Consider the following 23487-nt stretch of genomic DNA (forward strand, 5'->3'; position numbering starts at 1 on the left):
GGGGGGGTCCCTTCACTCTGAGCGAGGAGCAGCAGAAGCCCCATCCTCTCCCCTCCTCGGGTCACTTTCCCAGGCCGGTGGAGGGGCAATGCCCACTCTGTAATAGTACTGGGCTGAGCGCTCGGGGCCCCTGTTAGCGCTGCTCTGTGCTCCTGGGGACCCCAGCACAGCCCTGGGGAGCACAGGGGAGCAGGTAACGCTGAGCTGCGATTGCTGCATCCCTGGGTGAGCTCTGAGACATGCTCCCCTTGCCTCTCCCTGTCCCCTAGGGCAGTGCTTCTCAAGCTATCTGATGTGGGGGACCGGCCATTCTTTTTCCCCAATGTGCCGGGGACCGGTGCCATATTATTATCCTATTCGACGCTCTTATGAGGAAACTCACCGCGGACCGGCAGCGGTCCGCGGACCACCACTTTGAGAAGCACTGCCCTAGGGTGACCAGATAGCAAGCGTGAAAAATCAGGACGGGGGTGGGGGGTAATAGGAGCCCATATTAAAGAAAAGCCCCAAATAGTGGGACTGTCCCTATAAAATCGGGACATCTGGTCACCCTACTGTCCCCTCCAGTGCATGGGCTCTAGCAGGGGCTGTGGGTGTGGCACCCCTGTCCCCGCGATCGCTAACCCCCGCTTCTTAAAGGCAGGGCAAATTCCCTTGTTGCTTATGAAAGTGGGGCTCAGTGAGAATCCTGCAGGGAGGGGCTGCTTCCCCCATGCATGCCCTGCTCTGTCTGCTCTTGGATTCCCCCCCCCCAGCTCTGCTGCCCTTAAATCCAAACCTGCAGCCCCCTGCTAGTCCTGCCTGGGGCCTCTGTCACAGGTCTGGTGAGCTCCCCCACTGGCCACTTGCCAGGCAGGGGTGAGAGGCTGACTCCTCATGTGCTTTAAGCTTGTTGAGTGTGACCCGAGTCAGTCATTGCCCCTGCGCACACGCTCTGGGAGCAGACCCTCTATCCAGCAACCCCTCCTGACAGCTGAGACTTCATGGCCCAACCGCCCAGCCCCTGGGACCAGTGCTGCCCCCCAGACTCTCCAGTAGCTTAAACCCTCCTCTCCTTGCGCTCCAGTAGGTGCGTGCTCTGGGCCTACAGGGGAACTCCTCAAGGGATAACACACAGGCAGATGTTGCCCAGGATTCTAACCCCACTGCTCTGTATGGCATAAGAAACGCACAGATCAGTACGACAGGAAAGAACCCTGCCTCAGTTTCCTCACCACTCTGAAGCATTTTGGGCTGGAGTCTGAGATCTGGGATTGTCCTGCTGCAGCTCATGGCCTGACTTTTGAACCGTAAGATGCTGTCCCTAGAGCCGCTTGCTTTCTCTGACTTTCCAGCAGCTAAACCAGGGGTCTCAAACGCAAATGACCACGAGGGCCACATGAGAACTAGTACATTGGCCGAGGGCCGCATTACTGACACCTCCCCCTGCCACCCTTGGCCCCGTCCCCCTCCACCCCTTCCATGAGGCCCTGCCCCCATTCCAACCCCTTCCCTGAAATCCCCACCCCAACTCTGCCCCCTTCCTGCCCCCAGGGAGGGCAGGAGGGGTGTGGGGTGTGGTGGGGGCTCAGGGCAGGGAGTTGGGGTGTGGGGTACAGCAGGGGGTTGGGCTGCAGGAGGGGTGCGGGGTACAGCAGGGGGTTGGGCTGCAGAAGGGGCTCGGGGGGCGGGCTCTGGCCCGACACGCACCGGGGGCAGGGCAGGCCCTCTGCCTGCCTGCCTGCCTGCCTGCCTGCCTGCCTGTACCCGCACTGCTCCGGGAAGTGGCCGGAATCTGGGAGAGGAGGGGCACAGGGGTCTGTGTGTTGCTGTTGCTTCAGGCACCACCCCCAACAGCTCCCATTGGCCTGAAACGGGGATCTGTGGCCAGTGGGAGCTGCTGGGGGCACTGCCTGAAGCAAGAGCAACACACAGAGCCCTGTGGCCCCCCCCCCCGCCCCCCACGTTCCAGCCGCTTCCCGGAGCGGCAGGGGGCAGGGAGCCTGCCCTTCCCCCGGTGCGCGTCGGGCTGGAGCCGCTCTAGGTAAATGCTGGGGGGCCCGCGAGGAGCTCGCAGGCTGCAGAATGTTACCAGATTGCAATCCTGGCCATCATACACTGGTGTAAATGGGGAAGCCCCCCCACCCCAGGATGGCCAGTCAAGGCTTGTCTGAGGTGGGAAACCCTGGAGACCTGAGCCCCAGCTGGTGCTGACCTCTGCCGGGCTGTGGAAAAGCAGGGCAAAGCTCTTCGCTGTTGTCTTTACAACCATGTCCATGCGGCTGTGAAGGGTGTGAATGCGGCTTTAACACAGCCTGAGAATGGGAATGAGCGTCGCTGTGTGTGACTTTCTGTTATGGGAGAAAACAGGCCGAGGGGGGAGACACACATACTCGGGTGTGCCTCAGCGGTCAGTATTGGAGCTAATGCAGATTTTTCCCTCTAGCCCAAGAGGGGGTTAAATCTCAATCCAACAAACCAGTCTCCCCTTCAGTTGTACTGAGGTTGTCAGCTCTTTGGTCTGTCTATACAGTGCCTAGCACGGGGGGCCTTGCTCCATGGTTAGGGCTCCTAGGTTCTACCACGATACAGATAATAGGTGGCTAAAGTGACTTTCATGGGAGTAAGAAACAAGAAGGAACATAAGTGATTGTGTGGGGATCACTGTGGATCACTTTAACCTAGTGCCGGCATCCTGGGGTCGGTCTCCCAACTCCACCCCACCTGAGGAGTGTCTCTCTCACCTGCCAGAATCGAAAGGTGAAGTAACCAGGTAGCATCACCCTAGTTCTTAGAGCTGTGCCGCTGGGGCCTGTGTTTTGGAGTAGGGGGTGCGAGTTCCATCCCCGCTGTCTCTGGGACGTCCCATGTGGCCGCGGGGAGCAGGGTGGTGACAGTCTAACGTCGGTACCGGGCAAATTAGTTGAAACAATAGTAAAGAATAAAATTGTCAGACACATAGAAGAACATAAATTGTTGGGCAAAAGTCAACATGGTTTCTCTAAAGGGAAATCGTGTCTTACTAACCTAAGAGTTCTTTGAAAGGGTCAACAAGCATGTGGACAAGGGGGATCCAGTGGACATAGTGTACTTAGATTTCCAGAAAGCCTTTGACAAGGTCCTTCATCAAAGGCTCTTACGTAAATTAAGTTGTCATGGGATAAAAGGGAAGGTCCTGTCATGGATTGAGAACTGGTTAAAAGACAGGGAACAAAGGGTAGGAATTAATGGTAAATTCTCAGAATGGAGAGGGGTAACTAGTGGTGTTCCCCAAGGGTCAGTCCTAGGACCAATCCTATTCAACTTATTCATAAATGATCTGGAGAAAGGGGTAAACAGTGAGGTGGCAAAGTTTGCAGATGATACTAAACTGCTCAAGATAGTTAAGACCAAAGCAGACTGTGATGAAGAACTTCAAAAAGATCTGACAAAACTAAGTGATTGGGCAACAAAATGGCAAATGAAATTTAATGTGGATAAATGTAAAGTAATGCACATTGGAAAAAATAACCCCAACTATACATACAATATGATGGGGGCTAATTTAGCTACAACAAATCAGGAAAAAGATCTTGGAGTCATCATGGATAGTTCTCTGAAGATGTCCACGCAGTGTGCAGAGGCGGTCAAAAAAGCAAACAGGATGTTGGGAATCATTAAAAAGGGGAGAGAGAATAAGACAGAGAATATATTATTGCCCTTATATAAATCCATGGCACGCCCACATCTTGAATACTGCGTATAAATGTGGTCTCTTCATTTCAAAAAAGATATACTGGCACTGGAAAAGGTTCAGAGAAGGGCAATTCAAATGATTAGGGGTTTGGAACGGGTCCCATATGAGGAGAGATTAAAGAGGCTAGGACTTTTCAGCTTGGAAAAGAGGAGACTAAGGGGGGATATGATAGAGGTATATAAAATTATGAGTGATGTGGAGAAAGTAGATAAGGAAAAGTTATTTACTTATTCCCATAATACAAGAACTAGGGGTCACCAAATAAAATTAATAGGCAGCAGGTTTAAAACAAATAAAAGGAAGTTCTTCTTCACACAGCGCACAGTCAACTTGTGGACCTCCTCACCTGAGGAGGTTGTGAAGGCTAGGACTATAACAGCGTTTAAAAGAGAACTGGATAAATTCATGGAGGTTAAGTCCATTAATGGCTATTAGCCAGGATGGGTAAGGAAGGGTGTCCCTAGCCTCTGTTTGTCAGAGGGTGGGGATGGACGGCAGGAGAGAGATCACTTGATGATTACCTGTTAGGTTCACTCCCTCTGGGGCACCTGGCATTGGCCACTGTCAGTAGACAGGATACTGGGCTAGATGGACCTTTGGTCTGACCCAGTACGGCTGTTCTTATGTTCTTGTGTAGCTGGGAGCTTACAGGGGGCGGTGGATTTGTTACGGTGTCTGTGATTGTTTGAGCATCAGGATTCGTATATTCGAAGGCCAGAAGGGACCATTGTGATAAGAGTCTGACTTGTGTAACGCAGTCCAGCGAACGGCCCCCAGATAATTTCTGGAGCAGATCCTTTAGACCAGTGGTTCTCAACCAGGGGTCTGGGGCCCCCTAGGGGGCCGCGAGCAGGCTTCAGGGGGTCCGCCAAGCAGAGCCAGTGTTAGACTCACTGGGGCCCAGGGCAGAGAGCCGAAGCCTCACTGCATAGGGCTGGAGCCCGGGGCCCGGAGCCCTGCCACCTGGGGCCGAAGCCTGAGCATCCTAGCTTCGTGGGGGCCCCTGTGGCATAGGGCCCCAGGCAATTGCCCTGGCTTTTCTGTGCAGAAAACCGGTTGTGGCACAGCTGGGCTGTGGAGTTTGTATATCACGTTGGGGTCGGCCTCAGAAAGAAAGAGGCTGAGAACCCCTGCGTTAGAAAAACATCCAGTCTTTGATTTAAAAAGGAAGGTCGGGTACTTTGATGCAAAGTCTCGTGGTCTCATACTAGTGCCCGTCAGCCCCTCGATACCCTCTGTGGGAGGCCGCCCTAGGAGTACCCTACCTGCACTCCCTGTGGCAACAGGACACTGGGCCTGGGGAGGGGCTATATGTCCTCGGTGCCAGGTGGTGGAAGCAGACGAATGTCCTATGAGAGAGCGCCAGCTCTGGGCATCACATGCAGCCTTCACCCACCCTGATCCCCAAGTCTGGCTGCGCTGTGTCGGCCTTTTTGCTGGGTTTCTGGGCCGTGCCACGAGGGAGAGCTGCTGGGGGTGGGGTGGGGGGGACTCGGACTCTCACCTGCAGCGTGGGACCTGTCAGAACATCTCCCGTGCTGGCGCGTGTCAGCACGTGAAACGAAAGGGCCAGGATTACGTCACCGCAGCTGCCCTTTGCAGTGAACACAGCCAGCGTCTTTAACCCGATTAGCGGCAGCGCAGCTCAGGTCTGGCCCCGGGGGCGGCAGCTGCCTGCTGCCGATTGGGCTCGCTGGGACGCTGGCTCGTCTTGCCTGCTGGGCTGGGCCGGGCCGGGCGGGCCAGTGCTATGATGGGAGACTTCCCTGGAAAAGCCAGTGGTGCTGGTGACTCAGTAGGGGGCGCTGCTGGGTGTGAGTTGAGGTGGGGGGGGGGGGGGCCCGGGCCTGGGGGGGGGGCCGCTTGCGTTGGTTAAAGGACCCCAGTACGTTTCGGGAGGCTGAGCCACTGGAGTTTCCAAGGCTGGAGGATGGAAAGTGGCTTGTGCTAGACACCCAGCGGGGGAGGAGGGGAGATACCCGCCATGCAGGTCTGACCCCTCTCTGTGTTTCATAGCCAGCGGGCCCCAGCGGGCATGGGGGCTGGTCCCTATTTTCCACCACGTCAAGCTCACTCGTCTTGTTCTCGGTTTTCCCCCTCTGCTCTCCCTGCTCCTCCGCTCCTGTCTCTTCGTGCCAGCCTCCCCCTCCCCATGGTTTGCTCCCCCCACTGCCAACTTTGTGGCCACCCCTCATGCCTGAACCCCCCAACTGGCTTTGTAAGGCCTGGTCCCTGTGAGCCTCCAGACCCCCTTCCCAGAGCTCCCTTGTACCATAATGCTGGTAAGAAATTCACCAGTGACTAGTGAGGCAGTTGCGGGGCAGATGGGGAGAGCAGATACTGGTTTATAGAGCTCGATTTCCGCCCCCACCCCCGAGAGAACCCCAGGAAATGCAGCCCCCCCACCACCACTAACCTGAGCTTCTCCGTGCCCCTGAGAGCTGGCCGTGTCTCAGTCCCTTTGGTCAGCGTTGGCCTGGCACAGCAGAATGCTGCCATAATGCCCATGATGACAGCCAGGATCTCGGTGCAGCCGAGGTGGGGATGTAGACGTGGACGAATGGCCTGGTGGGACGAGGCTGAGACCCACCAGTTCAGGTTACAAGTGGTGAGAACAAGCTAGGTTTGAAGAGCCAGCTGAGATTTTGCCAGCTGACTAGAGGGTTCCCCAATCTGAGCCTCCAGCTATGGGAAATCTCAGCCATTCACTATGATGGGAACCCACCATACCAGGGAACCTGTGTATCTGATTCCAGCCTAGTGGTGAGACCAGGAAACGTGGCGTTGGGGCTCCCGGGTTTCATGCCCAGCTCTGATACTGGGTGTGTCTCTCCTGCAGCTGGGAAGGCGCTTCCTAGTGCAGGGAGATGGACGCGTTCGAGCTAGTGTGCTAAGGACGCATTGTGGCTCAAGCTAGCTACCCAAGTACCATCACGCCCAACCCCCGGGCCGGGCATGTGCTCAGACGGCTGGCCTGAGCCACCGTGGCCACAGTGCTGGTTTTAGCGCACTCACTCGAGCAGAGCTAGCATGTCTGGCTACCTGCCCTCGGAAGCACGCTCCTAGCCACCCCCCCCCCACCGCTCACCCTGTGACCTGCAGCCCCTCGCTCTGCCTTTCTGTACCTCGGATCCCTCTCTGGACTAGGCTCCTTTGCTTTTCTGTGCCACCTCCCATCCCTGGACTCCATAGCCCTCTGCGTTCCCTGCCTTCTCCCCATTGCAAAGGGGGAAACCGAGGCACAGAGCCGAGAAGGCCAGGCTTTGTGTGAGCACCACAGATGGAACCAGGGCTCCTGCTGGCCAAGTCTGGGCTCTAACCACGTAGCCCGGGTTTCACGCTGCATGCAGGTGGGCGCAAAGCATTTGGGGAAGGAGGAAGGAAACGAGAGCTTCTGCCTGGCTGCATCCCATGTCAATGCTGTGAATGCTGCATCCTTCCAGCACTGCCTGGCAAAGCTGCTGGGCAGAATCCGCTCAAAAGGCCCAGCCCTGCTTCACCTGCTGCAGCTCGCCGGGGTGGGGGGAGCGTCCCCAGGAGCCGGCTGGGGAATGGACAGAGCTGGGTCACCTCCATGCAGCCCACGCGCACACGGGGAGCCGATGGGAACGCTCCCCCAGCAGCTCCTGTCTGAGGCTGACTCATCAGCAGGAAGCCAGTCACGAGCTGCCGTCTTCCTGGCCAATCAGAGAGACCCGGGCCCCGGGCTGGTGTTGCTTTTCCTTGTCTCCCTGCGGAGCCATGCATGTGGCTGGGTTTGCGTGCACACCCAGCTTTGTTTCCATGGACGTGTGTGGTGAATCATACACCGAGGGTGCTTGCCTGAACCCCCCCACGCGTGTGCATCAGTGCTTGGATTCAAGTGCACCCATGTTTTCACACGTGTTCCCATGCACGCACCTGACCACTAGGATCTGCACTCAGAGCCTCCTGGCTCCTTTCATACAGGCCACTGGCTTGCTATCAACTGGTAACGCCGGCCCAAAAAGGCTGCCCTGGGCTGGGGCTCCCTTCCCCATTCCCAGCCCAGCGCCTCTGGATTTGTCGCCGCATTGGATCTGGCTGCCGGGTTCGGAGGTGCTGCCGAGTCTCTGCTGCTGTTTAACTTCCACTCCTGTGCGCTGATGAGATTAGCCCCTGCCGCACACCTGGCAGGCCCCGGGGAGCAGGTGCCGGGAGAAATGCTGACACGCTGCTCTGTAACTCCCTGCATCAGCCCTCCTGGCTGTGCCGCAGCGGGCAGGGCCACAGCTCCTTCCCTACCCCTCTGGGGGAAGCCCCCTGCCAGTGCCAGGACAGGCCCTGGTCTCTCAGGCCCTGGGATCAATATCCCAGCCCTTGACATGTGAGCCTGTGGGGGGAGCTGATCGCACTAGGCTCTCAAGAGGGAAGCTGGTCAACGGCAAACACCCCAGCTTCCCCCCTCCTCGGCTTTGTCTGTGCTGCTGGACCTTGCCGGCTCCCAGTCTCACCCTCCTACAGCCCCAAAGGCCCCCATTCGACTTCCCAGGCAGCAGTCCCTGGCAGCCCCCTCCCCTGCCCTTCATCCCATGCACCAAACCCTCCAGCAGCCTCCCCTATCATCCCCCTGCAGTCACTCCACCGTGACCCAGCAGCCAGACCCTTCCTCAGTGTTACCCCCCTGCCCCGTTCCCATACATAGCTCTGCCCCTCAATTCTCACCCACAGCCCCACTGCTTTCCCAGCCCTGGGCTCCCTGCCCCCCCCTCCCCCACAGCTTGGCCGGTGCCCCTCAGTCCTGACCCACAAGCCCCCCTGGTATCCCAGCCCTGGGCTCCCTGCCCCCCCATCTCTGCTGGTGCCCCTCAATCCTGACCCGCAGCCCCTCTGCTACTCTAGTTCTCGCGGTGGGCGGGGGGCAGGTGTTAGGATGCTGATGAATATCCACAGGCACTAGGCTGAGGTCCCCCAATTTCATGTCACTTGTGATCCAAGGTGGATTTGATGTCTGGTCTCCATCCAGCAGGTGAAAGGCACCTAGGTCCAGAACCTCAAAGGTATTTAGGTACCTAACTCCCATTGGTTTCAATATCCTAAATCGGGGTGGGCAAAATTTTTGGCCCGAAGGCCACATTTGGGTATAGACATTGTATGGCGGGCCATGAATGCTCATGAAATTGGGGTTGGGGTGCGGGAGGGGGTGAGGGCTCCGGGGTGAGGCCAGAAATGAGGAGTTCAGTGTGCGGGAGGGGGCTCCGGGCTGGGGCGGGAGAGTGGGGTGTAGGAGGGGGGTGAGGGCTCCAGCTGGGGGTGCAGGCTCTGGGGTGGGGCTGAGGGGTTTGGGGTGCAGGAGGGTGCTCCGGGTTGGGACCGAGGGGTTCGGAGGGCGGGAGGGGGATAAGGACTGGGGCAGGGGGTTGGGGCACGGGGGTGGCTCAGGAGTGTAGACTCCAGGCGGCACTTACCTCAAGCAGCTCCCGGAAGCAGCGGCATGTCCCCCCTCCGGCTCCTGCACAGCCAGGCGGCTCTGTGTGGTGCCCCATCCGCAGGCGCTGCCCCTGCAGCTCCCATTGGCCGTGGTTCCCAGCAAATGGGAGCTGCGGGGGCGGCGCTTGGGTTGGGGGCGGTGTGCAGAGCCCCCTGGCTGCCCCTACGCGTAGGAGCCAGAGGGGGCCCATGCTGCTGCTTCCGGGAGCCGCTAGAAGCGGCCCCTGACCCTGCTCCCCGGCTGGAGCGCCGGAGCGGGGATGCGACCTGCGGGCCATAGTTTGCTCACCCCTGTCCTAAATACTTCTGAGGGTCTGGGCCCTGCTCCCCTAAGCTGCCTGCCTGCTAGGCCAGGATGCCCTGGCGTTGAGACGCTTGGCTTGTGTCTCGTCTCCTGCTCCCTGGCTGCTGTTGGTCCAGGGAGGTCAGTGGGGTCCCACTAGGAGTGTGCGCACTGGGGAGCGATCTCAGTAAATGGGGCTAACGGAGCAGTTTGGCCCCCAAGAAACTGAGCAAAGTCTGTGCTGATTGGATGGATCCTACAGGAAGTGGGGGGCAGAAAACTGCCCTGAACCTCACGGTCTCCTGTGTTTTTTGTCTTGTCCTCAGTGGGTGCTGGCCTTCGAGATCTTCATCCCCTTGGTCCTCTTCTTCATCCTCCTGGGGCTGCGGCAGAAGAAGCCCACCATCCCCGTGAAGGAAGGTGAGTGTGGGCCATGGGGAAGGTGCCGTGACGCTCTGGAGGGCAATGCCCTGTCTTCTGGGGCGGCGGGTGGAAGAGAAGTGGGGGGCCTGGGGGGTGAGACAGGGAAATACCCCCCAGTGATAGCACAGACCCCCAGCCGTCGCCTCCCTCTCAGCCAAGCAGATTCTTCCTTTAGAGAACACTCCTGGGGAGGGCTCGGACACTGGGCAGGGACGGGGCTCACTGGGAGGCCTGGTGGGATGAGTGGGGGTCAGTGTGTGCTGGCCCAGTGGGAGGGTCTGGTGGTCGAGGTGGGCAGTGGCTCTGGGGCCAGAGGCTGCAGGGATCCGGAAGGCGGGATGTTCCTCCAGTGGTCACCCTGTCAGTGCGGCTACAGCAGGGGATGGGGGCGCAGTGCAGAGACAAAGGAGAGGAGCGGGGGCACGTGCAAGCGGGTCCCTCGGCAGCTCCCCCCACTGCTCCTTGGGGCAGCTCACAGCCCCCCCTTCTGGTAACCCACTTCCTTCCCTGCAGCAGCCCGGCCAATTGGCTATATCCCAGCCCCCTCCCTGCACCGCCCTCCTCCGGGGCACCGAGAGCGTGTCCCGCGGGGGCCAGCAGGATGGAGGGGCCTCTGCCAGCCCATCCCAGCTGCTCCCTGGGCAGGCATCCTTGGGCTGAGCTGCATCTCCGTACGCTTGGGAAAGCAAGGCAAAGAGCCTGGCACGGGGAGGGTAGCTCCTGGGGGTGAGCCCCCTTCCCCAGGGCTGCTGGCTGGCTCCCCTTGGTCAGGGTGGGTGTTGGATTCCCCTCCAGCACCATGTGTGAGCTCAGGGGGTGCCAGAGGGACTATGGGGGGCCTCATCAGAGTGGGAGGCCCAGAGGCTCTGCTTGCTCTTGGCCACAGCAGGGTCTTGTGGAGGGGCAGAGAGTTGGGTGCTGGGAGGGGGTCAGCCCCCTCGCTAACTGAGGGTAACTGAATTCCCAGCTGGCCCCACTCGCTGTGACCCGTCTCCAGCGGTTGGGCATGTGCTGGCTCCTAATTGGATCTGGGTGGGTGCTGGAAATGAGCAGCCGGGGTTAGCTGCCGCTGGCTGGCTGTGCCCAGAGCTCCCCCCTGCTGCCCGTTCCCGGGCAGCCTGGGCCTCCTCACTCGTCAGGGGCGGGGCATAACGGACAGCCCCCTCCCATCCCCCCCCCAGCGCTGAGACCTACTGTGTGCCTTCCTGCACACACCACCTCCCGCTGCCCGCCCAGGACAGTCCGAGACGACCGGCTCAGCTGCATGCAGCACAAAGGGGCCTGGATCCCGCAGATGTCCTAGCCACACACAGGGGAGTGCAGCAACTCGGGCAGGCCAGGGCAGTGTGGCTGCTCGCACCCAGCCTAGGCTAACCCAGCCGCTCACCCCCGTGCGCCGCTCACCTGGGCTAACCTGGCAGTGCAGTCGGACCATGCAATTCAGGCCAGCTCTTCAGGAGGCTGGGGGAGAGGGACGGAAGCTGGCGGAAACTGGCTGCAGAATGAGGGGCCAGCCAAGAACCCCAGGATGGAAGGTGTGTTCCAGCGGGCTCTGCTCCTCGCTATTGCAGCACCCCACCCCCTCCAGGCCCCCCACCCCACATCCCCAGCAGAGAGCTCAGCCCCTGGCTGCTGCCTGGGGAAATGAAGCAGCTTTGCTAGGGCTTGACGGGGGTTGGGCGGGCGGGGGAGGAAGAGAGGGGGTGGGGCAGAGTGGAAGGGGCACTGGGACACGTCAGTGCGGTGCCCTGGCTCTCTGGGAGTGGGGCAGGCCATGGCGGAGGGTCATGGTGTCCTGAGCCTGTTTCAGCCGTCCCTGCACATGGAGAGGAGGCGCGCCCGGCCAGGCTGTGACTGCCCGCGAGCCGGGGCCCCCGTCTCTGACCTGTGCTCTTTGTTTTGTTTTTCTCTCACACACGTTCTCTTTTTCTTTCCCCATCATCACTCCCCTGTCTGCCTCTCCTCCACGCTGCCACTGCATGCTCCAGTCTGTAAGTTGTCGGTTGGGTTGGCGCTCCCACTCTCCCCTTTGGCAAAGCATTCTGGGAAACGGCAGCCATGGTGGCCCGGCTTTCTTGGCTGCTTTGACTAACACATTTACTTAACCCGAGCCTTCACCCCTCCTCCTCCTCCTCCCACCCCCGTGGGGACGGGTGAAAAGGAACCTGTCCAGAGTACCACAGCCACAGGCTCCATTCTGGGTTGTGCCATAGACCCACCATCTTTCCTGGAGTCCCCCAGTGCCCTGGTCAGCCCAGGCTCCTGACTCGGCCACAATTCTCATTCCCTGCTCCTCCCCCTCCTCTCTGTCTCTGCTGGGCCCCATTACGTGGCCGGGCCCCTTCCTGAGTTTAACAGTCGCTGCTGAGCTTGGCTGGGTCAAACAGGTTCTGCCCATTGGGTCATGGGCTCTGCAGGGGTTAAAGCAGGGGCCCAGCTGTGGAGGAGGGGAGCGGTGGGGGAGAGACTGGTCTCCCCCCTCCCTCCCTCCAGCCCCATTGTGTTCCCCCTTGGGGCAAACTGTGCTCTAACCCGGGTAAGAAGCAGTGTACTATTCCTGTCTCTCGCATTTCCTTGTGCGTCTGGGGCGAGGAGCTGGAGACCCCTCGCTGGGTTCATCTACACCGTGGCAGTGGCTGCCGTGGGGGACCTGGTAACCGCACGGTTGTTCCCGGCGTGCGGATAGCACGGCCAGAGCTGACCTGTGCGAGACAGGGTCCTGGGGTGGTGTGCCAGCCTGCTCTATGCAAGGCGCCGGGACGGGGGGAGGCCACCAACGCTGGAAGATTGAACCCCAGTGGAATCACGCCTGGGGACAATTGTGTTGTAACTGGGACCTCGATAGCATTGCTTTTATAGTGGGGATGGGCCCTGTGTGGGTGTGTGCATGTGTGTGTATGTACATGGATGGGTGGGCAGGCGAGTGTGTGTGTGTGTGTGTGTCTCTCTCTCTCTCTCTCCAAGAGGTAAAATACTTTGTTTTTTTTAAAAACTTGTTCCAAGGCATGTTGGGTCTGGCCCAGGCTGTTCTGACCCAGTGCAGGCACAAGTGGGTTTAACCCCCAGGGTTGAGCTGGGCTGTTTCAGGGGGGCAGCCAGGGCCCTCTCCCCTATAGTTTGCCCATTATTTCCTCTGCAGTGCAAAGCCCCTTTCCGATTCTCCCCTCAGGCTCCCTGGGCTGCCGTATGCTGGAGATGGCTCTGTCCCTGATCCCCATCGCCCCAGCCTGCCGTGGGCTGGTGTCTGGTGTCCCACCTGGTTCGCTGCTTTGCCCCACAGCCTTATCGAATCCCAGTCTGTCCCGAGGCTCACGGATCTGCACCAGTGTGTGTCTCTTCACCAGTCCCTGCCTCTCTGCAGTGCCGTTAGGAACACAGCCCTAGCTCCACCGTGGGGGTGGGACGGGAGGGGGGCTTTAGAGCCACTCCTGGCTCTAACCACATTAGTGAACAGAAGCCAGGAGTTAGGGTTTATTATTTAAATTGTCTGAACAGTTGGCGACGGAGCCCTGTCTCTGCTGCTCCAGGCCCGGGTTCAGGACTGGAGTAGCTGGGCCAGCCCCAGTTCCCACGGCCCCTCCAGTGGGAGTTCGCTGCTGAGTAACTGAGCAGCAGGACAATGTGACGTCCCGATGAGTGACTGGAGATGGAGGGGACTCGCCGTCCGACCCCGTCTCCCCACCCCGCCCACCACACAGGGTGCCTGGAGCTGGGCGGGAGCTCTCCCCCAGACCCCATCTCCCCCCACCACACACCTCAGCTCAGATGGGAGGGGCTCTCCCCCAGACCCCATCTCCCCCCACCACACACCTCAGCTCAGATGGGAGGCCCCCCCCCAACCTTGGCACACAGGGGAGGGGGCTCACTGCCAGGGCCCACCCTGCTCTTTGTGAGCACAGAGGTGGGATTATTAGCAGCTCTTGGTCGCTAGAACAGTCCCCTCTGGATCCCTGCCCGGTTTCCTCGCCCCTTCGGTGCCTCTGCTCCTGCATGCCGCTCGCCCCAGCACCCTTGGATGTGGGTGCTTCCATTCCACCTGTGGCCGGCCCAGAAGCAGTGGGGCCATGCCGTGGGCATGAGAGCCAAGCCCAGCTGCGTCCCTGGTGGCTTCCGTGGGCTCACCGCCCTCCCCTACCTGGGGCACGTTAGCTGACGCCAGCCACACGCTGGTTCTGCTATTTTAATTTGGAATATTTGGCTCGTTCTGGGAACAGCGATCGCACGAGACAGGAACCTGGGGAGATGCACCAGCGGGGCTGGGGGATGACTCAAAGTGGGGAAGGGCTGTGTCTTTGCTAGTCGCGGCTGACGGTGGAGCTATAGGGAAAGGTCGCTTGTTAACATCCTCATCCCCCTTCACACGTTCTCATCCCAGCTGCCTCCTCCTCCCTGCCTCACCAATTCTGCTTCCTAATAAAACTCCCGTGCTTCGCCTCGGCCAGCCGTAGATTGAGGGAGCCGGGCAGGGGCGCGGCCCATTCAAAAGTGCCCCAGGGGCTTCTAGCACCGGCTGCTCTCACCCTGTGCCCCGTTCACCCCCCACCTTTCTGAAAATCAACCCTACATCTGAGATTCGCTACCGGGCCGATCAGAGCAGCCGCTAGGTTTGCAGCTTCCCCAGGGGCCCCCCTGCTTCCTGGGAGCTGGGGGCTTGGGGAGCGCTCAGGGCAGCGAGGGGTGGCAGGCCCCTGCAGCCTGGACCCAGGGGGCTTTAAAAGTGCCCCAGGGAACTGGAGATGAGCGTAGCGCCCCACACCACTGTGGGGCCTGGCCCCGTGACAGAAGGGCTCTGTGGTGGGACCAGCTGCCCCATGCAGGGTCCTGGTGAGAAAGCAGGACTGGCTCCTGGATGCCGGCCGGGGAGACCCACTGGGCACCTCACAGAGGCTAACATGACAGAGTGGGGCTCCGCGACCTCTGACCTTTACCCTCTGACCTTCCACTTGGAGATAACTTACTAGCCAATAATCGTACTGATCCAACACTCATGCTTCTCTTTGAACTGGGTGTCTGTCTCCCCTGCACCTGTCTTCCCTGTCCCCCTATATCTTTCCTCTCTCTCTTGTACTGTCTCTCTCCCTCTCCAGCTTTCTACACAGCAGCCCCTCTCACCTCAGCTGGGATCCTACCGGTGATGCAGTCCTTATGCCCCGATGGCCAGAGAGATGAGTTTGGATTCCTGCAGTATTCCAATTCCACGTGAGTCCGTCCCTTTCCTTGACGGCTTGTCTGTTTGCCTTGGGTCCGCTTTGTGCGCAGGTGCGCGTCCAGACACATGCCCTCTCCCTTGCTCATGCTGGCTGCGTATGGGTTTACAAGGACACTGAAATGGCTGCAGGTGGGAGAGGAAAAGGTTAAAGCACGGCATGGGCAAGTCACTTCCCCTCATGTGCCTGTTTCCCCGTCTATAAAGCAACGCCGATAATACCCACCGGCAGGATTATTTAGTTCCTCTTTCTAAGTCCCCAGATTCCTAGCCTGACAGCCCTGCAGAAATGCGGAGTTGTTCATCGGGACTGAAGCCCCGATTTATTTTTCACCCTCTGCTGCTGTTTGTTCCCTGGGTGCCCACCTCTCCTCGGAGAAGATGAAAATAGACCCACTGCTTTCAGTTCCTGGCCTGCGTGCGCCGGCACAGCCCTGGGACTAGTGCTTGAGTCCAGGCACGTTCCTGGCCCATGACGGCCTTCGCTTTTTGGGTTGGATCGGTTTTGAGTTGTGAACTGCCCACCATTCGCCGTCCTCGGGGTTTGGGTTTGTCCAGGAGCCTGGGAATACAATGGGGAGGGGACCCGCTCGCCATGTCCCCTATTCATGCCGGGTGTCTGGCAAGGGGAAGAGCCAGTTCTCTGTAGACTTGTCCTTTCTGAGCTGCTCCCAGCAGGATGAAATCCCTCCCTCCCTCCCTCTGGGATCTGTGCAGCTGAGCCAGCGCTCCCTGGACGCGGCTACGGCTCTCGCCTGCCTCCATTCATTTCCTTGGCCAGAATTCCCCAGTGCCCGCCTTCCCCAGATCAGACAGGGCCATGCCCCCTGCTTGAACCTCTCGTCAGTGCTGCTTGGCTGGCTTGGCCTTGTGCCGGGAGCAGAGAGCAGTGTTGTTGCTCTGGGAGGGCTGGCGGGTGGTCTGGGGGAGCAGGCGGGCCTCCAGCGATGGTGTTGGAGCGCTGAGCTCCACGTGGGCCCATGGCAGCCGGCTGGCTTCACTTGCTGACTCAGAGGTTTGGCTGAATTCGAGATGAGCTCTGCCGCCCAGCAAGTCCCAGCCCCACAGTGTCCGGCAGGGACAGGAGTAAGGGGCAGGCGGGGAGGAGGTAGCTGTCCTGGGGGTGTGCAGGGAGGCTGACCCCTTGATGGGAGGCGGGATCTCCCTTGAAGACACACCTACTCCACCAATGACCCTCACCCTGGCAGCCCGTTTGCTATCCTCCCTGCTAGTCATCAACCTGGCCAGTGCCTGGCAGGGGCACTGCCCCCCAGGTGCCCCCTCCCACAGGCCATCCTTGGTTGTGCTAAGGCCCCTCCTCTCCGCTCTCCCCCAGCGTGACCCAGCTCCTGGAGCGGCTCAATGAGGTGGTGGAAGAGAGCAACCTGTTTGACCCGAATCACCCTGGGCTGGAGGAGGAGCTGGAGTCCCTGCGGCGGCAGCTGGAGTCCCTCAGCAACAGCGAGCCCAGCTCCATGGAGACCCACTTCGACAGCCGGGCAGGTAGGGACAAGGCCACGGGCCTAACCCGCCCCCACTGATGAGTCACCACCGTCCCCGGGGCAGCTGGCTGGGCTGTGGCAGGCCTGGGGCTCAGGCCCAGGCGGGGATCTGGCAGCGGGAGCTGGGTGAACCCTGGGAAATAGCAGCAGAGCCGTCACGGAGATGGCCCCGCGGCACGGAGTCCAGGTCCCTGTCTGGGTGGCTCGGAGCCTCCCCACAGCTCAGGGCCCATTTCTGTAGCGCTGTCATTGCATCCCGGTGCGGGGAGCCGCCTAGAGTTTGGGGCAGGGACGCAGCCATCTCTGGATCGTTTTGTGTCTCCTGCTCTTGGGTGTGAGCAGGGAGGGCTGGGCGGGGGGGGGGACCCCCACTCTGCCAGCCGCACTGCCAGGCTCCCTTGGCTGCTGCCGACCTGAGCTGTGGCCCAACACTTGGGCTTCTCCCATTGTGCTCTCTGGGGCCTGGTTGTGGGGCCTGGAGCCTGAGCGAGAGCTTGAGGGGCTGTAGTGGTGGCAGCAAAGCGGTGGGACAGGGTCCGCTGAGCGGATTGTCACGTGCCCACAGCAGGTCTGGAAGGGTGACCTTTAAACCTACGGGGCAAACTGGGGCCTTGCTGGTGTTTTGCCAGGCCTTGAGCGCCGGCAGTTAACGTGCTGGCATCCACTCCTTCCCCCCTCCGCCTCCCACCTCCGGACCTGAGGCACTTCTCCCTGAGTCCTGTTTGACTGACCCAGCACCGCTCCACTCCGGAGCCTTCCCCAGGACAGTCTGGCCCCTTGGGCTGGACAAACCACGGGCAGATAAAGCTCCTCTCGCAGATCAGCCTCTGTCCCCGCGGTGGCGTCCCGGTCGCTGGCTTCTCATGGGGGCTGTCACAGCTGCTGTCGAGGAGACACGGCTCGTTCTTCGTGCCCGGGGGCTGGTCACATAAGCCACGTGGGGTTGTGTCTGTGTCCCCTGCTCAAGCAGAGTTAGACGGGCCGAGGGCTCACCCCAGTGCCCGTGGCTCGTACCCGCCCTGCGGCCGTTCCAGGGAACGTTTCACTTGCACAGAGCAAAGGAAAGGGGAACTGAGGATCCTTGTCTTGACAAAGCATCTCGGAGGCGCCTCCCTGTGTGAGTGGCATGGTGCTACCGCGCTGTACCCACCTCAGGCCCTGGTTCCCAGGTCCCTGGGGCATTGCTGCCTGCCCAGGCCAGGAGAACGAGGTGAGCTTAGCCCATGCATTGACTAACAAGGTGTAAAACAGCACCGACTGCGGGCAAAGATGACGATGTTTATATTGGGATTGTTATTTATTAGGTGTATTACGGTAGCACCGAGGCGTCCCAGCCACGGACCAGGACCCCATTGTGCTGGGGGGGATGCGGACACAGAGCAGCTGGCATGCTCAATCCTAAAGGGGCGCCTAGAACTGGCCATGATCAGCGATTACCTTTTGAAAGGGGTTAAAGCCTAGGTGTGGGTTCAACCCCTGCTAGCTAGCATGTCTTAGAGCCCCACCAGCTCTCTTGGCGTGCCCAGCACGACCGGCTCTCAGGATTCAGCTTGGATGGGCCCAAGCGAGAAATCTCCCCCGCACAGCCGAGCGGTGCCCAGCCCTGGCCCACGTGTTCGGTGGAGGGCGGCACAAGCCTCTAACGTGGCGGTGTTTCTCTTGCTCCCCACCAGCGTCCGGCTTCACGTTGGGCTCCGCGGTGAAGGACCAGAGTGAATTTCATCGCTTCCTCACTCGGAACCTCTCCCTGCCCAACGAGACGGCCCAGCTGCTGCTAGGCTCCAACATCAACCTCAAGGAGGTAGGTGCCTGCGCGGGGAACCCCACTGAGGAGCGCAGCCACACGGCCATGGGGCAGGAGGGCATGAAAGGACAGAAGGCTCGATCCTGCCAGGTGCTGAGTACCCACACCTGCCTGCCAACGGGAGTTGCCCTGGATGAGTCAGGCTCAGGCCTCCTCTCTGTCAGATGCTATCCAACGTCTGTGGTGGGCACACAGCACCCATCTAGCCAGCCGATGGCCATGGGCACCAGGGACGGGCAGGGGTTACGCAGTGCGATCCCAGGGCCATGGCAGTCATACATGGCGCTTCCTCTCGCTTTCGGACCCCTGGCAAGGCTGAGAGCTTGTCGCAGAGCACGGTGGTCACGTAATTTGTGAATTTGAATTGAGTCTGTGAGAGCTTGGAAATGGCTGGAAAGCCACATTTGAGTAGCCCCCAAACCGGGTGGCACTGCAAGCTGGCGCACGGGGTCCCAACGCCACTCCGGTTTGGGAGTGGCTGAATTGGTCTCACCGTGGTGCAGTGGCTTGTTCACAGGCAGCCGGAGAGTCACAGACGCTCCTTGGCCTCTTCCGGAGCCTTGCTCCCCGGCTTCCCCCTCCACTGCCTTGAGACTCATCTCTCCTTCATAGCTGCAGGCTGAGACCTCCTGTCCCGTGGCTCTGTCCATGCCAACCAGATGAGCCGGACAGGAGAAGGGCACGCCCCAGGAAGGAGCCCAGGGCTGGGAATCCAAGAGGTGTAGGAGAAGGGCTGGTTCTGGAGCAGCAGTGGGGAGGCCTCCCTGCCCGGCACCGGCCAGAGCTTCACTCAGCGATTTCTGTGTCCAACCCAGGAACGTCAGGCTGCGCTAGGGCAGGAGACACCTCAGCTTGTGTCAGGGTTTCCTCCCGACTCTGAACTCTGGGGTACAGATGTGGGGATCCGCATGAAAGCCCCCTAAACTTATTTCTACCAGCTTAGGTTAAAACCTGGTACGCTGCCACCACCAAGTGATTTAACAAGAAACAGGGAAAGGGCCACTTGGAGTTCCTCTTCCCCCAAAATATTCCCCCAAGCCCCTACACCCCCTTTCCTGGGGAGGCTTGAGAATAATATCCTAACCAATTGGTTACAAAGTGATCAAAGACCCAAACCCCTGGGTCTTTGGACAATGGAAAAAATCAGTCAGTTCTTAAAAGAAGGATTTTATTAAAAAGAAAATGTAAAAATCATCTCTGTAAAATCAGGATGGAAAATTAATTTTACAGAATAATCAGATTCAAAGAGCCCAGAGGAACCCCCTCTAGCCTTAGTTTCAAAGTTGCAACAAAACGGGGATAAACCTCCCTCTAGCAAAGGTAAAATTCACAAGTTGAGAAAACAAAGATAAACTAACACGCCTTGCCTCGCTGTTACTTACAAGTTTGAAATATGAGAAACTTGTTCAGAAAGATTTGGAGAGCATGGATTGATGTCTGGTCCCTCTTAGACCCAAGAGCGAACACCACCAAAACAAAGAGCACAAACAAAAGCCTCCCCCCCACCCTCCAAGATTTGAAAGTATTTTGTCCCCTTATTGGTCCTTTGGGTCAGGTGTCAGCCAGGTTACCTGAGCTTCTTAACCCTTTACAGGTAAAAGGATTTTGGTGCCTCTGGCCAGGAGGGATTTTATAGTATTGTACACAGGAGGGCTGTTACCCTTCCCTTTATAGTTAGGACAGCTTGGTTTACAGATGGCCGACAATGGGCTCCTCCTCGTGCTCAGCCAGTCATTCTGACTGGTTACCTCCCCTCCCCTCCCCTCCTAACGTCCAGTCTGAGTTTGCATCGCTTCAGGTTCCAGCCTTGGCCTTGGCCTGGTGGGTTAGACGACCCCCCCCCCCCCGAGGTTTTTGGAAAGTGTAGGGGACAATTTCCTGGTGCAAGTGCTGGAGGAACCAACTAGGGGCAGAGCTTTTCTTGACCTGCTGCTCACAAACAGGGAAGAATTAGTAGGGGAAGCAAAAGTGGATGGGAACCTGGGAGGCAGTGACCATGAGATGGTCGAGTTCAGGATCCTGACACAAGGAAGAAAGGAGAGCAGCAGAATACGGACCCTGGACTTCAGAAAAGCAGACTTTGACTCCCTCAGGGAACTGATGGGCAGGATCCCCTGGGAGAATAACATGAAGGGCAAAGGGGTCCAGGAGAGCTGGCTGTATTTTAAAGAATCCTTATTGCGGTTGCAGGAACAAACCATCCCGATGTGTAGAAAGAATAGTAAATATGGCAGGCGACCAGCTTGGCTAAACAGTGAAATCCTTGCTGATCTTAAACGCAAAAAAGAAGCTTACAAGAAGTGGAAGATTGGACAAATGACCAGGGAGGCATATAAAAATATTGCTCAGGCATGCAGGAGTGAAATCAGGAAGGCCAAATCACACTTGGAGTTGCAGCTAGCAAGAGATGTTAAGAGTAACAAGAAGGGTTTCTTCAGGTATGTTAGCAACAAGAAGAAAGTCAAGGAAAGTGTGGGCCCCTTACTGAATGAGGGAGGCAACCTAGTGACTGAGGATGTGGAAAAAGCTAATGTACTCAATGCTTTTTTTGCCTCTGTCTTCAGGAACAAGGTCAGCTCCCAGACTACTGCACTGGGCAGCACAATATGGGGAGAAGGTGACCAGCCCTATGTGGAGAAAGAAGTGGTTCGGGACTATTTAGAAAAACTGGACGTGCACAAGTCCATGGGGCCGGATGCGCTGCATCCGAGGGTGCTAAAGGAGTTGGCAGATGAGATTGCAGAGCCATTAGCCATTATTTTTGAAAACTCATGGCGATCGGGGGAGGTCCCGGATGACTGGAAAAAGGCTAATGTAGTGCCCATCTTTAAAAAAGGGAAGGAGGAGGATCCGGGGAACTACAGGCCAGTCAGCCTCACCTCAGTCCCTGGAAAAATCATGGAACAGGTCCTCAAGGAATCAATTATGAAACACTTAGAGAGGAAAGTGATCAGGAACAGTCAGCATGGATTCACCAAGGGGAAGTCGTGCCTGACTAACCTAATTGCCTTCTATGATGAGATAACTGGCTCTGTGGATGAGGGGAAAGCAGTGGATGTGTTATTCCTTGACTTTAGCAAAGCTTTTGATACGGTCTCCCACAGTATTCTTGCTGCCAAGTTAAAGAAGTATGGGCTGGATGAATGGACTGTAAGGTGGATAGAAAGCTGGCTAGATCGTCGGGCTCAACGGGTAGTGATCAATGGCTCCATGTCTAGTTGGCAGCCGGTTTCAAGCGGAGTGCCCCAAGGGTCGGTCCTGGGGCCGGTTTTGTTTAATATCTTTATTAATGATCTGGAGGATGGTGTGGACTGCACTCTCAGCAAGTTTGCAGATGACACTAAACTAGGAGGCGTGGTAGATACACTAGAGGGTAGGGATCGGATACAGAGGGACCTAGACAAATTAGAGGATTGGGCCAAAAAAAACCTGATGAGGTTCAACAAGGACAAGTGCAGAGTCCTGCACTTAGGACGGAAGAATCCCATGCACTGCTACAGACTAGGGACCGAATGGCTAGGTAGCAGTTCTGCAGAAAAGGACCTAGGGGTCACAGTGGCCGAGAAGCTGGATATGAGTCAACAGTGTGCTCTTGTTGCCAAGAAGGCTAACGGCATTTTGGGCTGTATAAGTAGGGGCATTGCCAGCAGATCGAGGCACTTGATCGTTCCCCTCTATTCTGGAGTACTGTGTCCAGTTTTGGGCCCCACACTACAAGAAGGATGTGGAAAAATTGGAAAGAGTCCAGCGGAGGGCAACAAAAATGATTAGGGGTCTGGAGCACATGACTTATGAGGAGAGGCTGAGGGAACTGGGATTGTTTAGTCTCCAGAAGAGAAGAATGAGGGGGGATTTGATAGCAGCCTTCAACTACCTGAAGGGGGGTTCCCAAGAGGATGGAGCTCGGCTGTTCTCAGTGGTGGCAGATGACAGAACAAGGAGCAATGGTCTCAAGTTGCAGTGCGGGAGGTCTAGGCTGGATACTAGGAAACACTATTTCACTAGGAGGGTGGTGAAGCACTGGAATGCGTTACCTAGGGAGGTGGTGGAGTCTCCTTCCTTGGAGGTTTTTAAGGCCCGGCTTGACAAAGCCCTGGCTGGGATGATTTAGTTGGGAATTGGTCCTGCTTTGAGCAGGGGGTTGGACTAGATGACCTCTTGAGGTCCCTTCCAATCCTGATATTCTATGATTCTATGATTCTCTATGATTCTATGAGGTCTCAGCAATCTCCTCCCATGTCCGTCCCTGCAGACGGTGATAATCTCTCCGCGCGCTCTCCCCTTGCAGGTCTATCGCCTGTTTTTCGGCTCCTCGCCCGCCTCGGCGGATGACGCCCACGAGAGAGAGCCCTGGGATCGATTCAGCGCTGGGGAAAAGATTCTCCAGCTGGAGGTGAGGAGAGAGGTGTGGGTCGGGAGGTGGTGGGGGGAATGCAGGAGACGGCTTGAGCTGGGGCACGCTCTCTGAGGGAGATCCTGACACTGGAGCCAGGGGGGTGGCGGGAGCAGGGAAAGGTTCATGGGGGCAGCGGAACGTCTGGGACGTCGCGGGCCCAGGAGTGCTGGAGCGGCCATTTATCGCCCCGTGCTCGCCGAATGGGCAGCTCTCCAGCCCAGGACACCTCTTGCTACGTGGCTCTGCTGCCTGCCTGGGTCTCCAGCCAGTCCCCTGCTTCTGTCCTTACGCTGGGAGCCAGGACACCCCAGGGAGGCGGGGCCAGCCCTTATTTCAGCTCTGTAAGGGACTCCCAGAGGCACTAAAACCTGGGGAAAACAAAACCAACAAAACAAACGCTGGCCCCCCGCATGCCCTGCTTGGCTGTGGGTCTTGGAAAGGAAACAGCTGAGACTGTCTGGTTCATGTCACTCATGAGCGCTGAGAGTCCCCTGCCCTGCTCTTGTCTGAGGGGCCAGGGAGAAGGCTGCGGGGAGGCGGCGGTGCGGGGGGGACAGGAAGAGGGTCGGGCGTGTGGTGGGGCTGGGGAGGGACAGGAAGAGTGCTGGCTGTGTGACAGTGTGGCTGGGTGCGGGGGGAAGGCTGTGTGGTGGTGTGACGGGGGGGACTGGCTGCCTTGGGGTTGGGAGGGAAGAGGGCTGGCTGCGTGG

At 58.5% G+C, this 23487-nt stretch overlaps 1 protein-coding gene across 5 annotated transcripts in view; it reads left to right on the top strand.

Annotated features, from left to right (window-relative positions):
• Window positions 1–23487, top strand: part of ABCA2 (ATP binding cassette subfamily A member 2) — a 133377-nt gene that overhangs the window by 48147 nt on the left and 61743 nt on the right. For 2 of the 5 annotated variants that reach the window (XM_024210174.3, XM_024210176.3), the window contains exons 2-7: window positions 9773–9866; window positions 11858–11860; window positions 14957–15068; window positions 16412–16578; window positions 18251–18378; window positions 22670–22774. In XM_024210174.3, coding sequence (XP_024065942.2) covers window positions 9773–9866; window positions 11858–11860; window positions 14957–15068; window positions 16412–16578; window positions 18251–18378; window positions 22670–22774 — 609 coding nt within the window. Of the gene's footprint in view, window positions 1–9772; window positions 9867–11108; window positions 11405–11857; window positions 11861–14956; window positions 15069–16411; window positions 16579–18250; window positions 18379–22669; window positions 22775–23487 lie in introns of those variants that run through there. The other 3 variants (XM_024210177.3, XM_024210175.3, XM_024210178.3) reach the window with 3 other exon arrangements.

Source organism: Terrapene carolina, unplaced genomic scaffold, assembly GCF_002925995.2.
Source record: "Terrapene carolina triunguis isolate 2854851 unplaced genomic scaffold, T_m_triunguis-2.0 Scaffold449, whole genome shotgun sequence".
Classification (NCBI taxonomy): domain Eukaryota; kingdom Metazoa; phylum Chordata; order Testudines; family Emydidae; genus Terrapene; species Terrapene triunguis.